This window comes from Notolepis coatsorum (genome assembly GCF_963971535.1).
Source record: "Notolepis coatsorum genome assembly, chromosome: 8".
Taxonomy (NCBI): Eukaryota; Metazoa; Chordata; class Actinopteri; order Aulopiformes; family Paralepididae; genus Notolepis; species Notolepis coatsorum.
In genome coordinates, this window is record NC_140172.1 from 88,846,201 (window position 1) to 88,869,002 (window position 22,802).

At 42.6% G+C, this 22,802-nt stretch overlaps 1 protein-coding gene across 1 annotated transcript in view; it reads left to right on the top strand.

Moving 5' to 3' along the window:
• Positions 1-233: 233 nt before the first annotated feature.
• Positions 234-22,802, top strand: part of LOC311232987 (1,4-alpha-glucan-branching enzyme-like) — a 576,273-nt gene continuing 553,704 nt past the window's right edge. The window contains 1 exon segment of the mRNA XM_084319835.1: positions 234-431. Coding sequence (XP_084175961.1) covers positions 340-431 — 92 coding nt within the window. The 5' untranslated portion in view covers positions 234-339.

A 22,802-nucleotide genomic window follows, 5' to 3' on the forward strand; every position in this document is an offset into this window, starting at 1 on the left:
GCACACAGATAGCAACAAGTTCAGGCTGCATTCATGTGTTCAGACTGAATGGGTCGATTGACATTCTGGAGGGGGCGTTCCCTCTGGAGGTTGGCCAATAAGGGGCGTGTGAGAGAGCGTGACAGCCCAAACCCAGAGGGAGTGAGCGAGAGCGAGAGAGAGAGATCGCCAGTGCACCACGCCTCCCTCCTCCTCCAACCACTCAATAGTCTCTCAGCGGTTGAATCCAGACTGCATGAACAGTTTTAAACTCTTTTATAAAACGCGTCTGCTTTTCGGCAGCAGCGCGCATTCGCTCGGTTCTTGAAAAACACATAACAACTCACTGTAAATAATAACATGGCGGATCATCATGCAGAACTGCCCGATCTAGACGAGCTTCTCCGGGAGGATCGGTACATAGTCCCGTACGCAGAAGACATTCGCAGGAGGTAAATCACTTGTCACTCACTTTTGTGCACGTGATTAAACGCACGCAACCAACACTATATTGTTCACATTAATCACATAACAGAGGAAGGTGTGCATGATCATGCAGATCACGCATACGCGTCGGTGCGCATGTTCCACAGACTACAGAGCGCTGTCGCGTCTGGCTGTGTGATCTTGATTGATTGATTGAAAACTTTATTAACAGATTGCAGAATGGTTACAGTACAGTACAGCTCAATACATACAATTGTTAAGGGGATGCAGACCAGAGAAAGACTTTCGTCTTGTTTACATCAGGGTCCCCCATTTTCAATTCATTGTAACATATATAATATGACATACAGATAGACAGTACTGCTACATCTATACATTTATGACATACTAGATTTGCAAATACAGTACTGTTTGTGATACGAAAAGAGTCCAGAAAAGAAGTATATACATTTGACGTAGAAACTGTACATTGGAGGAGGTTGGGTAGGTGGGGGGGGGGGGGGTACTGTACATTGGAGGTGGTTGGGTGGGTGGGTGGGTGGGGGGAGGTTGGGTAGGAGTGGGGGGGAGGTTGGGTAGGAGGGGTGGGTGGGGGACACTGTACAACTGTACAAGCAACACTGTACATTGGAATATTGACAAGACCATACTTGGTCATTTTTACTGTACATTGGAGGGGGTTGTGTTAGGATATTTACAGGGGCCAGTTTCGAATTGCAGTCTCCCGTAGGTGTTTTTTGAGGGTGTTTTTGAAAGTGGGTAGTGATTCACATTCCTTTACAGCTTTGGGTAGTGCGTTCCACATTGATGTGGCATAATTGGGTTTAACATGATTTGTGGAGCTCCCTCTGGTGTTGTGATCGTGGTATTCACTGACCTTTGGGAAGTATTTTGACATGTACATGGGTATCTTGGTCGTGTAGTGTATCTTGTAGACCAGGCCCATTGCAAGTTGCTGTACTCTGTCGTCTACTCTAAGCCATCCTAGGTTGTCAAAGTGGGCAGGGGTGAGGTGGGTTCTAGGAGTAAGGTCAAGCAGTAGTCTGACCAGTTTGTTTTGAGATGTTTGTAATTTTGTTTTTAGCACCTTTGAGGTGCTTTGGTACCATGAGGTGCAAGCATAGTTGTAGTACCCTTGAATGAGTGCTCCTACCAGAGTCTTCAGGGTATTCTTGTTTACCAGTGAGGAGATCCGGTACAAGAATCGAGTTTGTTGGTTGACTTTTTTTATTACATTGGATGCCATTTTGTCACAGGAAAGATTTGCCTCTAGGATTGAACCCAGGTAGGTAATATCTTCTTTCCTTGTGACAATATTGTCACCCACTGTAACTGAGAAGCCGTCGGTCTTGCTGAGTTTGTTATTTGAACCGAAGAGAATGGACTCTGTTTTGCCCATGTGTAATGATAGTTTGTTATCAGCGAGCCATATGCAGATTTTGCCTAGTTCCGAGCTGAGGGTTTTTTCAACCTGTAACTTGTTCTTGTCAGAGACCAGCAGGGCTGAGTCGTCCGCAAACTTCACCTGTCAGCTCGTCTTTATTTGAAACTGTCAGGCATAAAACATGACATGATGAATAACAAGATAGTTAGACTTTTGATTGATTTAATACTTTATTAGCAGTTTGTATACAAAAAGCACATGACAGTACAGTTCAATACAGGGTCTGCTAAGAGGATTTAAACCCAAGAAAAGCAATATGGCTTGTTTACATTGGGGTCCTTTGTCAACACAAATTGTAAAGGAAAAATGTACAACACCTTCATAATCGAAGATATAGCTGGACACATATAGTTTAAAACCCTTTTCCAGCAAAGAGTTAGATGCTTACTGCTCGCTTTTGCAATCCTGTGGACATCCGTCAATTTCATCCTTGGTCAGGGATGTTGAATGAATGCTACTCACAGCAGGTCCCTGTATGAAAAAACAAGATGTGAAAGGATTAGATTTTCATAAAGAATCAGTCTATTTTGAGAATCACACATAAAGAATGCTGCATTCTTTTAGGTACAATGTCTTGCACATAGAAGTACATTTGACTTGGTGAGGTTGGTGATGTATAATACAGCCTGCAGATAGCATTACAGATAGCATTACATGCAGGTAAACAACAGGAGAAAAGACATGCATGCAGCATAATAACGCTTCCCAGATCGGCATAACTAGGCCTGCCGCGATAAGCAATAAATCGATTAATTGCCGCGATAATTAAAATGAATGCAATGATTTTGACGGGCGCGATTAATTGCTATTTGCGCGTTTGTTTTAATGAGGCGGACCCAGTGCCCCTTGTCAGTCACTGTCCGTGTTGGGAGGCGGGCCGCTGGCTTTACTACAGAGCACAGCACAGGAGCTCCGTGGGGCTAACGTTACCCCTCATTGTGTCTATTCTACTAGCATTAACGTTACTCATACAAACAGAGTAAACACAGTTTTCAATCAATCAATCAATAACAACATTAACGAGACCCTCGTTGTGTCTATTCTGCTAACGCTAACGTTACCTCTCATTGTGTCTATTCTACAAGCGTTAACGTTAGCTAGGCTGTCTATGCTAACGTTAACGAGCATTAGGCTAACAAGCTGTAACGTTACCAGTCGCGTCTATTTGCTAACGTTAGCATTAGGTAATAACCGGTTTAAAATGGATGGTGATTACCTCACGTTGTGTCTATTCTACTAGCATTAACGTTACTCATACAAACAATCAATAGCGAGTTATATTGATCACGCTATGTACGATAGCCATGCTAAAACGCTAGCACAACATTAGCACCTAACCTAACAACAAGCCTTAACAAGTCAGCGATCTTTTTGCGAGACTAAACTCTCCGCTCGGTGGCAAATTGTGTTGATGTCGGTTTTGTTTAATCAATAAATGAGGCAGAATACACAGTGACTGTATCCTTTGTTTATTGCACTTGTGCCTGCTGCAAACATAATGATTATGAAATCCTAGAGACGCGTCTCTATTCAGTGGTCTGCAGTGTTTCACGTGACTTTTCTGGTACCCAAAAAGTACCTGATAATCACAACAATACTTCCGGTCCGGTCGGTGGGCTTCAAAATAAAAGTCTTAAACACCGGAAAAGACGGAGCGGTGGGCTTCAAAATAAAAGTTTTGGGAAATAAATTTCTCCAAAAAAAAAATTCTCTAACCGGTCGCAATAATATCGCTTATCGCGATATTTTCGGGGGCAATTAATCGCCCAGCAAAATGTGTTATCGTGGCAGGCCTAGGCATAACATGATAACATGTCTTCTGATTATCGAACCATATGGGGGTCTAACAAACGCGATGGTGACAACAGCAATTCATTGATCATGTCTCATAATATTAGCTAGAATGCTAATTTGGCTAACTAACAGTAAACGTTTTTACATGAAATACAGCCCAAAAACCCTGCTGACAAACGTTTGCTTATTAAATAGATTCTATAATATAATAATACAAATGTTTCATTACCTCTCTGTGACGACAAAGTTGTTTAAATAACGGGAGAAAAGTAGCTGAAAACTATGTATTTTGATGGGACCGGAAGAAGCCTACTCACCACGGAAGACTTACCGGAAATGCCTGCTTCATGTTGTGCAAGTGGAAAATATGCAATACCAGTGGCGGCCGGCCCCCTGGTGAAGAGAGAAGGAGAAGAAGAAATTTAGTTCATTTATTTTAGACCCCTAAAAATAAACTAAACATGTTTCAAATGAATAATAATTACTAATTTTAAGTGTTTGTGTTTCAAATGCACAATAATGTTAATATATCAAATATAAATCATTGTTTTGTGCGTGATTCACATGACGTCACTCTCTCTCCTGATAGAGTATATACCTCCGAACCTAGGCGCATAGACTTGTACAGTACTTTGTTCAACTTACTGCAATGCACTGCTCGCTGGCCTCCCGGCCACTGCCACTAAGCCTCTTCAACTCATTCAGAACGCAGCGGCCCGCCTGATCTCAAACCTACCGAAGTCGGCCCATGTCACCCCACTTCTTAGGGACCTGCACTGGCTCCCCATTGCTGCACGAATCCGCTTCAAGGCCCTCGACCTAGCATACCGTGCGGCAAAGGGAACCGCTCCCGCCTACCTCCGGTCAATGGTCTCTAACTACACACCCTCAAGACCCCTACGCTCTGCATCTTCTGGCCGCCTCAGACCTACTCCTATCCAAGCTCCGGGAGGGTCATCAAAGAGAAGTCGCCTATTCTCAGTCCTTGCCCCACAATGGTGGAATGAACTACCCACCCCAGTTAGGACAGCCGAATCACGTCCAATATTTCGCCGTCGACTAAAGACGCACTTCTTCAACCATTATCTGAATTAAAAAAAAAAAAAAAAAAAAAAAATCTAACCCTAACTAACCGTACTGTCATGCACTTGTCCTAATAAACTAACCTACACTGTAGCACTCAACACTTTGATGAACATTGTTGCTCAGCTGATAGAGTTGTGCCCTTCCTGATGGCTTGTCGTACAGAACTTGTAAGTCGCTTTGGATAAAAGCGTCAGCTAAATGACTAAATGTAAATGTAAATGTAAACTTTGTCAGTGCTGTAAAGTTTAAACCTTTTTAAATCTTAGACAAACAAAAAACTTTGCTTTCATGAAATATCGTAAGCCGTCATTTGAGGCTTTATAAAAGCAGCACAATGAACACAATTATGTCAGTGCCGAGTCCGACCTCATCTTAAATAACAAACAGCATTGCTTGTTGTAGTTAACAAAGAGAGACAGAGTTGATTTTCCAAAAAAAATTTAAAATGTAATCGAATTTTATTTTCATATTCGAATCCCATGCCCATCGAACGAAGCTTCGAAGTATTTAAGACAGCCCTATTATATACCTTTTGATTTGTAAATAGTAGCAACGTGAACACTTTTTTAGCAAAATGCACATATCGCTCCATAACACAGTTACCAGGAATTAGCCAGGATCACTCTGAAACTATACAATATTCACCACGGTATAACATGCAAACGTATACATGCATTTTTTTTTCACATGTTGAACGAGGGATAGTTAATGTCAAATGAGCCATAGTATTGTCTCCATAGCTATAATATAGAATATAGATATAGCCCTGCAAACACCGCGATGCACAGTAAAAATCCCTATCCTTTACAGCGGTGGCACAATGAGTACAAGGATGGCTAAAACGGCTGCCACTGAAAGTGTTAAGAGGTTAAAACACTGTACATTCACGAAGTAAACCTGGTTTGTATGCATTTGTGTGACTGCCCTGGCTATAGTGTCATGGTCACATTGCAGCTAAAACAAACAAACAAACAAGAACATTTCATCAAGTTTAGGGCTGCAACGATTAGTCGACATAATCGCCGACGTCGATTATGAAAAATCGTTTTTATTTTTTTTTGCACTACCTATCTTTGTGAAAGTGGCTTCTGAGCTCTGGTCCAGCCAGCTGAAGACTTCTTAGCTTAACATAACAGACCGACAGTAAGTTTGGGGGAACTAATGGGATAACTGGGGATGTTGTTTGGTCCTGACAAGAGTCTCAAAGCAACTCTGAGGTCATGCTCAATGTCCAATCTGTTCCTCTGCTCTGTCTTCAGCTGGACCAGAGCTGAGAAGCCACTTTCACAAAGATAGGTAGTGAAAAAAAATAAATAAAAAAAATTATATATATATATTTTTTATTTTTATTTTTTAATATAATTGTTTTTCGATTAGTCGACTAATCGAAAAAATAATCGACAGATTAGTCGACTACCAAAATAGTCATTAGTTGCAGCCCTAATCAAGTTTCAAGTTCAAGTTTCAAGTTTTATACTATACATAAGGGTTTAGACTGCGACATTTGCGAGTGCTTAAACTATAAGGGTTTATTGTATGTCCAGGATGAGGGGGGTCTTGGGGCAAGGACTGGGCTGGGAGAAAGAGCTAGAGAAGAGCTGGGCAGACAGGGAGCTGAACAGAGTCCAGGAAGAGTGGGGGCAAAACAGGTTGGGGGGAAAACAGGTTGGGGCAGGAGTAGGGATGGGTATCATTAGGATTTTATCGATACTACTACTCTTATCGATACTGCTTAACGGTTCGGTACTTTATTGATACTCTTATCGGTTCTTTTAGATTATTATTATTAAAAAAAAATGTATACATTTATTATTTGAACGGCTTAAGGCCATATCTGTACTTGATGTTTGTTTGTTTGTTGTGTTGCATATTTGAAATAAACTTCAATCAAATAAAATCAAACCCCCCCCTCTTAAAAACCTGTGTTTAACCTAGCCATCTATAAAACATCATGCTAAAACTGTGAAACAAATGTCCTACTCCCCTAAAGAAAGAAATACATAGCAAACATGACTCAGTTATCCAATAGTGCTGCTGCTTTTTATTTTGTTAAAATCTTTTAGTTAATAAGACTAAAAGACTACAATATGACTACAATGATTTCATGACGGCTTCCTGTCCTCGCGTTTCCGGTTTCCTGTGCTATGCACAGAGATTTTTAACATTACATACTAATTAAACACTTCATGGAAAACGGAGTAACGTTAACGTTATGTCGAGTTCATACGTGTAGTGTAGTATGAACTCGACATAACGTTAACGTTACTCCGTTTCCAGTGTTGCTGCCAGAGTTGCGTCATAGATGGATGGTACACTCTGTTATCTCCGTAGCTAATCCGCTTCTAGACTACCGATAGCAGTACCGATATCGTCGGAGCTTATCAATACTTAGTTTTTTTCTAATTTAGTACCGGTTCCCGTTTAGAACCGGGTTTTGGGGGGCATCCCTAGGCAGGAGTCCAGGAGAGGCAGACAGGAGGAAAACAAACATCAGGACAGTCTTTACCCTAGGATTGTCTTCAGGTCCGGTGTAATATCAGGTGGTACCAGCCAGGTGGTTAATATTTACATGAATAATTGCATTATCAAGACTCAGATATAGACATCAGCTATGATCATATTCTGATACTCAATAAAGATAAGAAAGATTGAAATTCTATTGAAATTGAGAAAATGTTGACTAATGCATTAGGCAAGGAATTAGGCCTAATGAAGAAAAAATATGAGTATGGTGCCTTCTGAAATGTTGAATTATCCAAATAGGGTCAGTCCTGTTAGACAGACTGTGTGCTTGTTAACCAAATTTACAATAGTATTGGAACCAGCTGTGTTTGTTGACACTCGGTTACAAGCTAAATAATCTTAACTGGATCTGCGCCAAAAACGAGTATACTCGTTATTGTCCGCCATGCGTTCAGCGCCAGAAACGAGTTAACTCGTTTTTGGGATCGTTATTTCGTTTATTCCCTATATCTATTCATAATTCATAGCTGCAGCCTCTGGTATACCCTTCAGACCCTGTCTGAGCTGGCAGACGGTCAACACCGCCCTCTACTGCCATGCGGAGCTATTGCATCCCATTTGAAATGGGCTGGTGTGTTTTAGGAGCCGATCTGAGCCGGGCGGGCGGGGTTTAAATACTCAGGCGAGCCAGGGGCTTACAACGACCAATGTGAATATTAACCCCGCCCGCCCGTCCGTGTGTAATGCTTTGTAATGTCGGGGACATGATCGCTGTGGATAACTGGAATGGCGATCAGATAATTGGATTATTTTTTTTGCATTTCCATCAGAGACAAGGTAAGAACACTATATGAAACCTTGTGTTGATCTGATATTTACTGCGATCAAAGCTATCTGTGTGTAGGTGTATGTGCTTATTACCGTTGACTGCGGTGGGGGGGGGGGGGGCGAGCGCCCTGCTACGATGGCCATTTCATGTATGCACAACGAGATATAATAATGATAATCTAGTGTTGATTTCAGGATGATTTAGATAATCAGCCGAAAAATTACAACGTGATGACTGGATTACACTAAAATGCCTTTTTCTCGTCTTTTTCCTGGAATTACTCAAAAGCACCCAAACCATACTCTATTCAAAACGGTATAAAACGGAAATGTACAGATGAAAAAACAATCTGTTTTGGTAGGGCTGGGCGATAAAACGATAACGATAACTATCGCGATAAATTATTTCCTCGAAATAAACATGAAACGTGGTCGCAAAGTTTCGATATATCGATTTTCCAAGCTTGGCTCCGTTCAGCCTCGGCTCAGCACACTCACTAACAACAACCAGCGTTACGTGATGACGTACTTACGCACAACAGCTAACAACCAATCAGTGAAGGAGATGGCCGAGACCCGGAAGGAGGTAGGACTCACTCAACAACAAGGCTTGCTAGGCTAATTAGCTTGCACGGCGGCATTTTATATATTTACGTGCCGAGTATGTGTGTGTTTTGAATTCTGAGGCCACGTTTATGGTAGTGTGGGATATACAGTGGACGCCGTTTCAATATATTGTGGCGGAAGAGAGTATTTTAGTGTCATATTTAGCACATTGTCATGGAATACATCGCTTAGAACCAACAGGCTGGCTAGGATAACTAGCTTGCACGGCACTGTTTTATATATTTACGTGCCGAGTATGTGTGTGTTTTGAATTCTGAGGCCACGTTTATGGTAGTGTGGGATATACAGTGGACGTCGTTTCAATATATTGTGGCGGAAGAGAGTATTTTAGTGTCATATTTATTGTCATGAGATACTCCGCTTGTCGGCTAACGTGCGCAGACTGATGACGACATCAACTCGACTTGAGACATTCGCAGCAGCATAAGAAGTTAATTAAACTTGACGGACATTATATCGACGATAATTATCGATATCGAATTATATGAAAATAATTTTATAATTTTATCGCGATAACGTTTTTGGTCATATCGCCCAGCCCTATGTTTTGGGCATGTTGACTGGAAGCAACTCACTGACAGTCGACAGCGTTATTAGACCCATAGATATAATATAAGATATATTTTAAGCACTTGCAAATGTCGCAGTCTAAAACTATATCCATTGAATAAAGACCTGGCGATACAATGCAAACAAATCTCTCTCCTCTATCAGAGCATGGATTCACTCTCAAGAACTGCTACAAGGACTTTACGCAAATATTATCTCTATTTTAGCTTGATGGATTGAAGCACAGACAAACACAGACCGACACACGCACAAGTGCAGTAACATTATGTTACTAACATTGGACCTCCAATACACTTAGGAAAAAGTTACAAAGAAATGTCTTCTTAACTCACAAACATTCTAAATAAACACTTAATAGACGATCAAACACCACGTTATATAAACATGTTAACTTACCCATAAAGGAAGCAGAACATTGCACGACAGACCACGATGTCATGAAATCTGTATGTTGTTTGGTGAAGCTGTCGGATGCTGTTCACTTTGTTGGTCCGACTCCTTTCAGTAATTTCCTAATCATTCATACAATTCTGTTGAATAGCCTGGTGCAACTGACTCGCTAACAGAATCCTCGTTACTGTTCAACTTCAGAACAGCTGTTGATGGGATCCAAAACGAGGTATTTGCCATCTGAGTCATCATCAGTTAAACCTTCCGAATCCGAGTTGTCAACACGATTAACGAAGGCCAAGATGTACTCGTTCATTAATATGGTGGATCAATCGCTGTTTGAGAAGCCGAAAAAAAATTCTGATCTGTAGGAGAGCCTGCGTCCATCGTCTTAGTCGCAGCTCAGGAATGTAAACACAAAGCCATGTGCTGTTTATGGGCATCAACAGAAACTCGAGAACAAAGGCTGATGGCAGGCGATTAGCCAACGAAACCACTCATTCTAATGTAAATGTCACTCCGCCCCCAAGCTGAGCCTCTTGAAATTAAATATTTGCTCCTTACTTTTGTGTTGACTGGTTGCCAGATGCCTGTTTTTAAGTTCCAGCTGAGAGATAGGAGCTGGAAAACATAATGGTTCCATAGCCTGAAGTCATATGTAGTACAGGTCCAAAGTTTATAAAAATCCCACTGAAAATGAGTGTTTCACAAAGGTTTTTGTAATGTGTGTACCGCAATAATTCAGCGTGATTATCCAAAATAGCCGTCCACTGCCATTCATTTCACCTCTCAAGTCAAAACAAAGGACTTCTTCCTTTTCTTGTGACACCTTCCCCCACTGTCGGATCACTTTCAGAGCAGTTGCTCTTTGGTTACAACGGTGGTCAATCATTTTCGCCATCAGTGACTGGTCTGTTCAGGACCGTTCACAACCGGACGTGGTCATGGCTTGTCAAATCATGCTTGATGTCTGTTCATGATAGTAACAGACACAATATTTCTGACACTGGAACATTCCCTGAGATCCATAGATGTCCCTAGATACCAAGAACATGCAAATGGACCTTGTAGAAGTGGAGCATTCTTCCATTTACTTAGATATGGATTTTTAGGTGGATTTTCAGAAAATAGGGCTAGGCTCAAGAGGTTAAGTGATTAATATAACTTTATTCAAATGTAAATGCCTCACGGGTCGGGAACCCCTTGTCTAGGAGATCATTCTGCAATGGATAATCAGTGAGCTGGTTGAATACAGCATGTTCAAGTGATTTAGAGAGGAATGAGAGATTCCTCAGGAGTAGGAAGTTCAGGGGGCTTTCCGAGAAGCAGTGTGCTCCCCGAGGGGAGTAGTGTTTCCCCAACAATTGATGATTGTATATCAAATAATAAAAATGTTCTAACTCACGCATTCTATAGTACCTAAACATTAAATGTTCAAACTTGAACTCAGAGCCAATCAACTTGTTGCCTTTGGCTCCAATCAGCATAGTTGTCCACGTTCTTATGGAGGATTTCAGACCTTGAGGTGTGAGCAGTGAGATGATGCTTTAGATGGTTGGGGGCGGGACTAGTTGTACTGTGTGCATGCGCATGTGTGGATCTCCAGCATCTCTCACCTGAAGTCAAGCTATGAGGATGGCAGGAGAGAGCAAATGGGAAAAGACAGGTGGAATGAGAGAGAGATAGAGAGATGAGTGAGAGACATTGTCAGCACAAGGCTTCTTATCTCACATGGTATTTGGAGCTCTAGCATCTCTCACCTGAAGTGAAGCTGTGAGGATGGCAGGAGAGAGATAATGGGAAAAGACAGGTGGAATGAGAGAGAGAGAGAGAGAGAGAGGGAGAGAGAGAGAGAGAGATTTTTTTTGATTTTATAAAAAAACTTTATTTATTTACACACCAATACTACAATGTATACAATCAAAAACAAAATACCTCACATCTCAACAAAACCAAACTCAAAAAAAAACCGCAAACTCCAACAACACAACCATGAAACCACACAAAAAAAAGACCTATGGTACATTCACATGAAAACATCACAGAAAACCAAACAGTCATCCACCACCGAGCAAATGACCTCCTCGTAACACCACTGTTCCACAAAAGTATCTACATTTTTCATCTCTTTATAGAATCTAAAATCTATCCAGACCCTTGCCCTTACCAATGCTGAAAACACACTGGTCAACTCCTGAACCACTTCACCCTCGATTTTGCTTTTCCTTGTAAGGTAAATTGCCAATTTTGCTTCACCTAGCAGGAAATTTAACAGTTTCCACTTAAACGCATTGCTTCTTCTGTACCCAGCTCCAAATATAAAAACAGCCTTGGACCACTCCTCGTTAAAAGACAGAAACAGGATTCTTAATGTATCAAATAAAAACTCAAGCCTCCCACACTCTAAAAAACAATGGAAAATATTTTCCACACAACCACAGAAAGGACATTCATTAGAAACATTAGGATTCATAACCGAAATAAAAGCATTTACAGCAACAGCACCATGGAGAATCCTCCACTGTAAATCCCCTGTCCTTTTTTTGATGGGAGTTTGTACAAAGCTCTCCATCCTGGACTTAAAACACAGTCCACATCAAAATGTTTTCTCCACACAGAGTCTTCTCTCCCATTTAGCTTGCCCGCGTTGAGAGCTTTGATCATTTCATATAACGGAGCTCTTTTCTTTATGTCCCTTGCCCCATTCAAATTCAACGTGGCCACTCTAAAATTACTGCTCATTAAAAAAAAGAGTAAAACACCCACGTGAACAAAATCACAAACAACAAAACTATACAGATTCCCCCCCATCATCATCTTCTTTGTTGAGGTCCTTCCTAACCCTCTGTACCAAAACCCTCAACCGGTAACGGGACACCTAAACCGAGGCACTCCTAATTGGCACCCCCCACCAGGTTCAGTCTTCATCCATATCCCATCTCACCTTTGACGGCCAGGTAATCCCCCTCTCCCCCTCAGTCACAAATCTGGGGGTTCGATTTGACCCCCACCTGACCTTCAACACCCACATAAAACACCTCTGCAAGACCTCATTCTATCACCTAAAAAACATATCAAAACTCCGTCCCATTCTAACCCTGTCAGATGCAGAGAAGCTTGTCCATGCCTTTATCTCCTCAAGACTGGACTACTGTAACGGACTCTTCATCGGGATTCCTGGCAAGAGCATCCAAAAGCTGCAATACATCCAAAACAGCGCTGCCAGGATCCTGATGAGAGTCCGTAAACACGATCACATAACCCCCATCCTTCACTCACTACACTGGCTCCCCGTCTCATCCCGGATCAACTACAACATCCTTACAATCACCCATAACTGCATAAACGGACACGCACCCCTCTACCTTCAGGAACTCATCACTCCACAATCCTTCACCCGCACCCTCAGATCCGCAGGCAGCCTGCTCCTTCAGGTCCCCAATACCCGGCTCTGCACCATGGGTGACCGAGCCTTCTGCACGGCTGCACCACGCCTGTGGAACAGCCTCCCCATCCAGCTGAGGGCACCACAGAGCCTGGACTCTTTCAAAGCAGGCCTGAAAACCTATCTGTTTAAAAAGGCCTTTGACTGTTAGCTTTTTATTTAAATTTTATTGCGCTCTGTTTTTAAATTGTCTGTTTATACTATGTTTTTAATTAACTATGTTCTATTTTTATTCTGTATTTTATTTTATTTGTTTTACTAATAACTATTTTATTCTATTTTTTTTTAACTGTTTTAACCATGTAGTGTAGCACTTTGGGATCCCAGCGAACAAAAAGTGCATTACAAATCCAATCTATTATTATTATTATTATTACCTTAAAATGTCCAGCCCCAAGTGACAACACACCAGTCCTGTCAATTGGGACCTGAGGTAAAAAAATCAGTGAGGTCAAGGAGCAAAAAAAAACACTCTCTCCATGTCCCTTGCCCCATACAACAAACAAAACAAAATCCACTCTAAAAACACCCCCCATTAAGAAAATAAAAAATAAACAACAACAAAACCAAAAAACAACAAAACTACACTGAGTCCACTCCGTCCTCCACCTTACTGGGGTCCCGCTGTACCTTCTGTAAAAATTTTCTCATCCTGTACATCTCTGTTTCAGCAAAACGACCATCTCCTTGAAACCTCATATTTTTCCTTGCTGCCAAAATAAACAACGCCTTATCTGGAAAAAAATGAGTTATCTCTACTCCCCTCCTGTTTTTTGTCATCTGTAAAAAACTTTTCATTGCCTGCAATGAATAGCCCTCATTGTCTGTAATAGCTGCATCCTCACCAGCGCCCATCTCCGACCATGTACTCTCTTGTGAACTCTGTGTACTGCTGAGTACTTCCTTCACATCTGCCTTCTTAGCTTGAGAGCTTGACAACTCAACTACTTCTAGCTTCCTCTTCTGCCTAACAACCATCATCCCGTCGTCCCCCTCCTCCATTTCAATATCCTCTACTTCCTCCACCCTGACCCCCCCAACCGAGTCCTTTGACCCTGTTCCTTCAACAGTCCCACCTTCCTCCTGCCCATTCATCTCATCCACGCTGATCCCAGCCCTTCCACCCTGTCCCTGCAGCTCAACTACCGCCACCTCATGTTCACTTCCATCCTGTGTATTCCTCCCTACCACGACCCCCCCCTCCCCCTCATTCTCATCCCCACCAACTGTCCCTTTTACTTCAACAGGTCCACCTTCCTCCTGGCTGCTTATCGTGTCCCTGTCGACACAAGCCCCCCCACCCTGTCCCTTCAGACCAACTACAGCCACCTGTTCACCTCCATCCTCTGTAATCCTTTCCACCACGACCCCCCCCCCCTCATTTCCATCCCCACCATCTGCCCCTTGTACTACAACAGTTCCACTCTTCTCCTTGCTATTCAACGTGTCCCGGCTGACACTAGCCCCTTCTACCACCCCCCCCCCCCCCCACATTTTTATCCCTACCAATTTTTCCTCGTACCGCATCCCCAGCCTTACCCACTCCTTCCATTTCCTTATCACTTCTATCTGGTACAATAACCTTCTCAGAAGTCTCCCCACCACCCCTCTTCCCCTTTACCCCCCCCCCCCCTCAATCCCTTGATCCACACCCCAAGCTGCTCTTCCTTTCTTCATTGCGCTCTTCCCATCATTTGCCCCCCTGCTTGGCCCCTCCCCAGGGCACGCTTGTCTTAAATGCCCCTCCCTTCCACACGCAAAACATCGCATGTTCTGTGTCGTCGCAAAAATAATATACTCAAACCCGTCTATTATTACTTTAAAATTTAGATCCAACTCATCCTCACGTTTGTTCATAATAATGAACGTCTGCCTTCTGTGAGAAACCACATGCTGTAATTCAGGTGCTTTAAACCCTGAAGACATCTTCTTTAAGGGAGATACAATCTTTCCAAACCTGGCAAGTTCCCTTAATATTAGAGATGTTCCGATACCATTTTTTCCTTTCCGATCCGATTCCGATACCTAAGCTTTGGGTATCGGCCGATACCGATACTTATCCGATACCAGTGCATACATTAAAAAAAAATATATATATATAAATTATATATATATATATATATATATATATTTTTTACAGATACTGTTTTATATATACTGTTTTTTTAGTAATAACTAGAAAGTAATGGTATTTATTCAACAGGTGATTGTATAGATTTGTATTAGTATCATTAATCAATGAGTATGGGGCTGCAGCACTGCAGATATACCCTACTCCAATGATCCACTCGCTTTGCACTCGCTACCCAGTGGCTCTGCAGATATACCCTACTCAGTCTACAAGGCTCCGTTGAAGTAGCAGAGGAACTGTTGTGATTTTTGCACAATAAATATTCAACATTCTCTTTTGAGACTCCGCCTCAGACTCTTATCATTTGGCACTAAAAGCTAAACATTGTCGCCGATATGGCTGTCCGCAACATGTCATTAATTGTGTACGCGACGTGCAATTGTGCAATGACGACGTTACCGTGAGCTAGGTTAGCTATGAGCTACCGGTATATGGAAAGACCATAGAAGACTGTAACGTTACTGGTGACATTGTGATTTAACTTGGAATACTCCTTTGCCAACTTGCTGTACTTTTCTTGCAGGTCTGCAGCCATTATTGCTGGATTATGAATAGCCCCAACTTTAGCCAAGGTAACGTCAAATCTAGCTTTCGGTTAGCTGTTCAATGCTAATAACACCAGCCACCAAGCGAACTCATCAGAGCTCCCTGTCAACAGCGCTCTGTCGGGACGATGGCATTTTAAGAAAGTATCTGCTCTGCTGTTAAAATGACAAATGGCAATTGACACTTTAATTCACGGTCGATTAAGCACACGTTTGTTTTATAATGCTCACTCAGCGAGTAGGGTATATCTACAGAGCCCAACGTCCGCAGTGTTGTTGATAAATTACGTCATATGGTATCGGAGCGCAACATTAGAGGGTACTCGGCGATACCGATACCAGCATTTTAGGCAGTATCGGCGGCATTTCCGATACTGGTATCGGTATCGGAACAACTCTACTTAATATAAGATCATCGCCCACCAACGGGGGAACGTTTGACAACGTCACCTTTTTGGCAGGTGTTGTGAGCGGCATTACAGACACAAACGTATAATTCATGACCAAACCATCCGTTATCAATCGATCCACAAAGAACACGACTCCCCCGTTCATCCTTGCCGCAGATTTAACGCTCTGAGCGCCCACCACCCTCGCAACAGCGAGACTACAGTCCTCCACTGAACACGGAAAAGCCGGCGAGACCTTGAAACCATGTTTTCTGGTCAACCTCGCAAAGTCCATTTTCACCGCGACAGCAGACAGCTGCCCAAGCGAACACTGACAACGCTACCAGCTCACCACCAACACACAACCAGTCAAATAAACCACAGTCTAATTCACAATTTGACAAACAACATAAAGATAGAAAAAGTTTAGAAAGACTCACGCGCACTTCCTCAGACTCTCGCACCACTCCACTCACCAAAGAGAGAGAGAGAGAGAGAGAGAGAGAGACACACACAGACAAACAGACCGACAGACAGACAGACAGACAGACAGACAGACAGACAGACAGACAGACATTGTCAGCACAAGGCTTCTTATCATCCATCAAAGAGCTGATTCTATGCTTTTCTTTAATATTATCTCTCTCTGGTCCCTCGTGTATACATGTGAAATTTGTATGCATTTCTCAGCTTTCCAGAAAGTTCTTCTCAACAGTTACATCAAGTATTTGAAAGTGAAGAGAAGTAGGGCAGGGCAGTATGTAGTGTACTCAATCTAATTTGACAGTTACAGTTTCAGTTTGATAGTCACACATGCCATTACCATGCTGTCCAATAAGGTGACCGTCTCTTCAGTGTCATCTTCTATACCGAGGCCTAAGCAGTGGGTGTATCAAGTCAGGTTGGGTGAAAACATTTATACAGCCATATATTGCAATATTATATTGATACAATGACACCACATTTATACCCCAAAAAATGTAAGATTAGTATAATTAAGTTCAATACTGTTAGCTATAGTAGCTAGTTAGCTTAGCTGGTTGATGGGAAAACATAGACTCACTCTCGCTCACATAACTCTCTTACACTCATGTTAGGGTTATATCATTTAAAGTTAGGGTATATAATTTAACATTAGGGTTATATAATTTAACGTTAGGGTTAACCAATTGAATGTTATTAAATAACAGAATAGGGTGACTTCATTCTTATAGCTCCAAGGGACAAATGTAAAGAACGTCACCAAGCTCTGCGTGCAAGACTTGTTTAACATACAGAATAGCTAACGTTAGCTAGCCAGTACATTTCATCCAATATTTTCATGGCTCATGTCATGACATAATGTTAGCATGAATGGTGTAGTACAAAACTAACCTAACTCATCCTCCATTGTGTAAAGCTTATGAACGTGTTCAGTGTTTATCAGATTTGACCTCTTGTCACCCGTCCTGTTTCCATTCCTATATTGAAGGAAGCTCGGGTCCTGTGAGCAAACATGATGTGTTTAGTTTTTACCTCCTCTGTCATCACATCTCAACTAGGGATGCCCCGATCGATCGGCCACCGATCGTTATCGGCCGATAATCAGTATAAATATGCGATCGGGGAATTCCGATAATTAGTCATATTCGCCGATCGCGGAAACTGATCAAGTGGATATCTCACTCGCTTGTCTCAGACGCACAGGACCTGCAAACTGCTCCTCCTCCCTAGCCCCGCCCGTACCCGTGTAGAGTTTGTAAACACAGAGGAGGCGGACCTCCTCTGCTGAGTCTAGATAGTGCATTCGACCTGAGCTAACGTTAGCTACCTAGCTATCGTTACTGTTTAAACAAAATTACCCAGTCAACTATTCACTTTTAGTAGGCATTGTCTAACGGTATTTAGCCGGCTAGCTACTGATAGCTCCGGATATCAACAAATGCCCCAGGAAGTCTAGTAGTCCATGTTGATATCTCCGTTAGCTTGCGTTAGCTTGCGTTAGCTGACGTTAGTTAACAGTTCAAAACTAAATGTCCGATTGAACAAAATAGTTGTCTTAACGTCATCTAGCCGGCTAGCAGTAGCTACAGATAGCTCCTGATATCAATGTCTTATAACATTGATTGAATGCGTATTCGAGCTGAGGGCTTGCTGAATGTGAAATGACCAAAGCATAACGTTACCAATAGGGTCCCGCTGCAGCGCCGGAGAATCCTTTTTGGAGCTGGAGGCTACTAGAGTACACACAGACAGTGGAGCTGTTTGCAGATAGCGAGCATTTTGACTTGTTGCGTGGTGGCGATGTCTCGCAGATAATACAAGTACAAGTCTAATATATATATATTTTATAAAAAAAAAAAAAAAAAAATTATATAAAATAATTTTTAATTTCTTTTTAATCAAAAACGATCGGTATCGGATCGGTATCGGCCGATATGGCTCACGACGATCGGTGATCGGTATCGGTGGCAAAAAACGTGATCGGGGCATCCCTAATCTCAACACTTAACTGACTGGAGACAAAGACAATCCTCTGTAACTGATTGCTTTTATCTGCCATAATGGTTCCGTGGTCTCTCCTTAACACATTCCCCGCCAATCACATTGTACAGCGTTATTGCCGGCCATGCGTTGTCTGCCAAACCACGCTGTACAGCAATATTGAGATCAATATTTCATTTTTTCGCCATGGCATTCATAATTCATATATACACCTCCGGCGCTGCAGCTGGACCCTACGGCAAAAAAAAAACTACGGCTCAATACCGCCGCCTGGTGGATGGTCGGGCGAGTTACACTGGTAAACAGGATATTGCTGCTGTGCGTCCATTAAATTCATCCGGCCGTCAGATATTGTCGCAAGGCTCCCGACAGACACAATAGTACATATCGATCGCTTTATAAACTTAATAATCGATATGATTTCGGCGTTTATTGCAACATACAAACCGGAAATGGACCTAGGCGATCGACGTCCTATACCTGGGATCTTTCACCGCCAGTCTCATTGACGCACGGTAAGAGGACACTAACGTTACTTACAGCTTGATTGTTTATTCTTTTCACTGCAAACCGATCTGATCAATATATCACCCATACACTACATAAAGCATTTACTGACGATCACAGAATTATAAACGACCCCCCCCCCCCTTTCATCCGTGCATGATCAATCATAACGTATAGGATCATATACAGTTGAATTTTTTAACACTTTGGCATCCGCACTCAGAGGACAGAGGATTGTTTACAAACCGATGTACTTTCTAAGAGCTATATATATCATTTATAGTATTGCTATCTGTCCATTCTCATTGTCACTTGACCGGACAAACCGTGCCTTCATAATGGCTTAAAGAAAATAAAAATCCATCGGTTGGTTGTCATTTTATAGCGTCGTGAATATAAGGTTTATCGCGCTTTTCGTCTCTTCTTTTTTTTCAGGAAGCTAGATAATAGGCTAAACGTTGGCGCCGTTATATCAAACACCATTTCTGCTGTATATATACGAATGAAATAAAATAAACTGCGTAGCATCCGGACTATTACAGAGCATCTATGGATGAAATGGGGGCGGCGGGGAACGCCGATTAGTATTATTGATTAGCAATAGAGTGTGCGTTCAGGTAGCCAATGTCAGTGGTCTATCACGTTAGGTTTTAAAAAATTTCCAATCCAGCTGTAATTTGGGGTAATAGTATCCTACCGTCAGGCCATGTGATCGCCGGCAGCATTTTTTCATTAGTCATCGGATTCTGGTAGATCGATATGTCCATTGGCTAATCATAAATCCCATTATTCCAGGCTGAAAAATGCGTTCGGTAACGTGATCAAAGATGGAGGGTCTTCGTTTGGAATCGAGGCTCATATGATCCGCCCACAGACTGTAATTTTTATTTATTTTTTTTAAATCCCCTCAATGATACTGCAGTGGAGCGATGGCGCCCCTAAGCGGATCTGGCCGGTATTGCATGTTTCGAAAATCAAATATGTGGGTAGGTCATGGATCTCGATCGCGGACGTTAATAGCGTTATAAATATGGAATAAAACAATAACAACTTGCCACGAGTATATACGTGGCTCTGGTCCACAACGCATGGCACCGAAACACGTCGTGTCTGGTCCTTAAAGTGTTAATATAGTGTATATCGGGAATAAACGGCAGTTGATAATCTATATATGCATTTATGCCTATAACTCACATTCTATGAATTACTGCAGAAAACGATAAAAACATACTTATATTCTAGAAGGTATAGAAGAATCTATGAATGAAAAAGTATAACGTTCCTACATCCTGAACGATAGATAATCGATGTTGAATGGGCCATAGTAATGTCAATTTAGCAATACAATTAAAAAAGTTATAGCCCTGCAAAGAAGGTGAACATCTCCATAGGCTTAGAGTGGTGGCAGTGAGCCTACATTGATGGATAGAACCGTGGCAGGCAATGTGTTAACAAATTGTTCTAAATAAATGATAATGATAATAAATAAATAAATAAATAGAAGTTTGGACACATTTTTTACAACCCAAAAAATCCAAGCCTGCTTGCCTCAACGACTACCGCCCTGTAGCTCTCACCTCTATAGCCATGAAGTGCTTTGAGAAGCTAGTAAAGGGCTACATCTGCTCCTCCCTCCCCATCAACCTGGACCCCCTGCAATTCGCATACCGCCCCAACAGGTCCACGGAGGACGCCATAGCCCATGTGCTGCACACAGCAGCATCACACCTGGACAAGAGGCAGGGGAACTATGTGAGAATGCTGTTCATCGACTACAGCTCAGCATTCAATACCATAGTCCCCTCCAAACTCATAGCCAAGCTCAGGGACCTGGGCTTGAACTATGACCTCTCCAAGTGGGTCTTGGACTTCCTGACAGGCAGACCCCACGTGGTGAGAGCAGGCAACTGCACCTCCTCATCCATCACCCTCAACATAGGGGCCCCCCAGGGCTGTGTTCTGAGTCCCCTCCTCTACTCCCTGTACACACATGACTGTGTGGCACAGCAGAACAACAACACAATCATCAAATTTGCTGACGACACAGTAGTGGTGGGCCTGATCTCTGCAAACGACGAGAGGGCCTACCTGGAAGAGGTCAAGGTCCTAGCGGGATGGTGTCAAGAGAACAGCCTCTCCCTGAACGTCAGCAAAACAAAGGAGATGATTGTGGACTTTAGGAGATCGGGGATCAGGGACTACAGCCCTCTCAGCATCGACGGGGCACCGGTTGAGAGAGTGAACAGTTTTAAGTACCTCGGAGTCCACATATCCGAGGACTTGACATGGACCACACACATTGACAGTGTTGTGAGGAAGGCACGGCAATGCCTCTACTTCCTCAGGCGCCTAAGGAAGTTCCAAGTCAGTCAGAAGATCCTTAAGAACGTATTTTTTTTTTATTGATCTTTTCCCCCCTCCTTTTTCCTCAGATTTTCTCCCATCCCAATGTTAGTCGTTATGCCAATTCCCAATCCCCTTCCTGGTCGCTGCGCACTTACCCCCCACAGTCGGTCTGGGAGAGTGGAGGCTATCACGTGCTTCCTCCGACACACGTCTAGCCAATCAACCGCTTCTTTTCACCTGGCAGCACGGACTCTCACTGAGAGGGTGTAGTTTTTCAAGTTTCTTTAATATTTGTCATACAGAAGTACAGAATACTTTTATACAAAATGCTTCTTACTGTTACGCTCCAGAGACTGTGCAAGACAAGATAAGTATGAAATAAAATAACATAGTAAAGTTAGAAGTAAAAAAAATGAGGTCACAGTGTTCAGTTTAGACATGTACAATGTTCGATGCAGAATAGACGTAGTTACCATACAATATACAATACTGTGCAGTGTACTAATATACAATACTATATAGTGCAAGGCAGAAATGGGACGAGGTACAATTTAGGTACAATTCACAGTAGGTGTACGAGTTGTAGTGCAAATCCTTTATCAATAAATATAAAGTGTAAAGTGTGTTTGTGTGATCTAAAGTGTGGAGAGTGGGTGCTGCAGTGTGTTGTTTGTTTGAGTGAGTGTGTGCGTGTGGGTGTGTGTGCTGTGTGCATTTGATGGTTGTTGCATAGTGTTTATTGTTCGTTTAGCAGCCTGATGGCCTGGGGATAGAAGCTTCTTCTGAGTCTTTCTGTGCTCGCCTTAAGACTCCGGTATCGCTTGCCTGACCGCAGCAGTTCAAAGAGGCAGTTGTTCGGGTGGCTCGAGTCCTTAATAATTCTCTTAGCCTTCCCCTTGCACCGCTTGTTGTAAATGTTCTGGAGGGTGGGAAGCCCCCCTCCAATTGTGCGTTCGGCTGAACGTGTCACTCTTTGTAGTCTGCTACGGTCTTGTGCAGTGCTATTCCCAAACCAGGAGGTGATGTTGCCGGTCAGGATGCTCTCTATTGTACACTCTCCAGAACATTTACAACAAGCGGTGCATGGGTAAGGCTAAGAGAATTATCAAAGACTCCAGCCACCCAAACAACTGCCTCTTTGAACTGCTGCGGTCAGGCAAGCGATACCGGAGTCTCATGGCAAGCACAGAAAGACTCAGAAGAAGCTTCTATCCCCAGGCCATCAGGTTGCTCAACGAACAATAACACTATACAACAACCATCAGATGCACTCACAGCACACACATCCACACGCACACACTCACTTTAAACAAACAATTCAATGCAG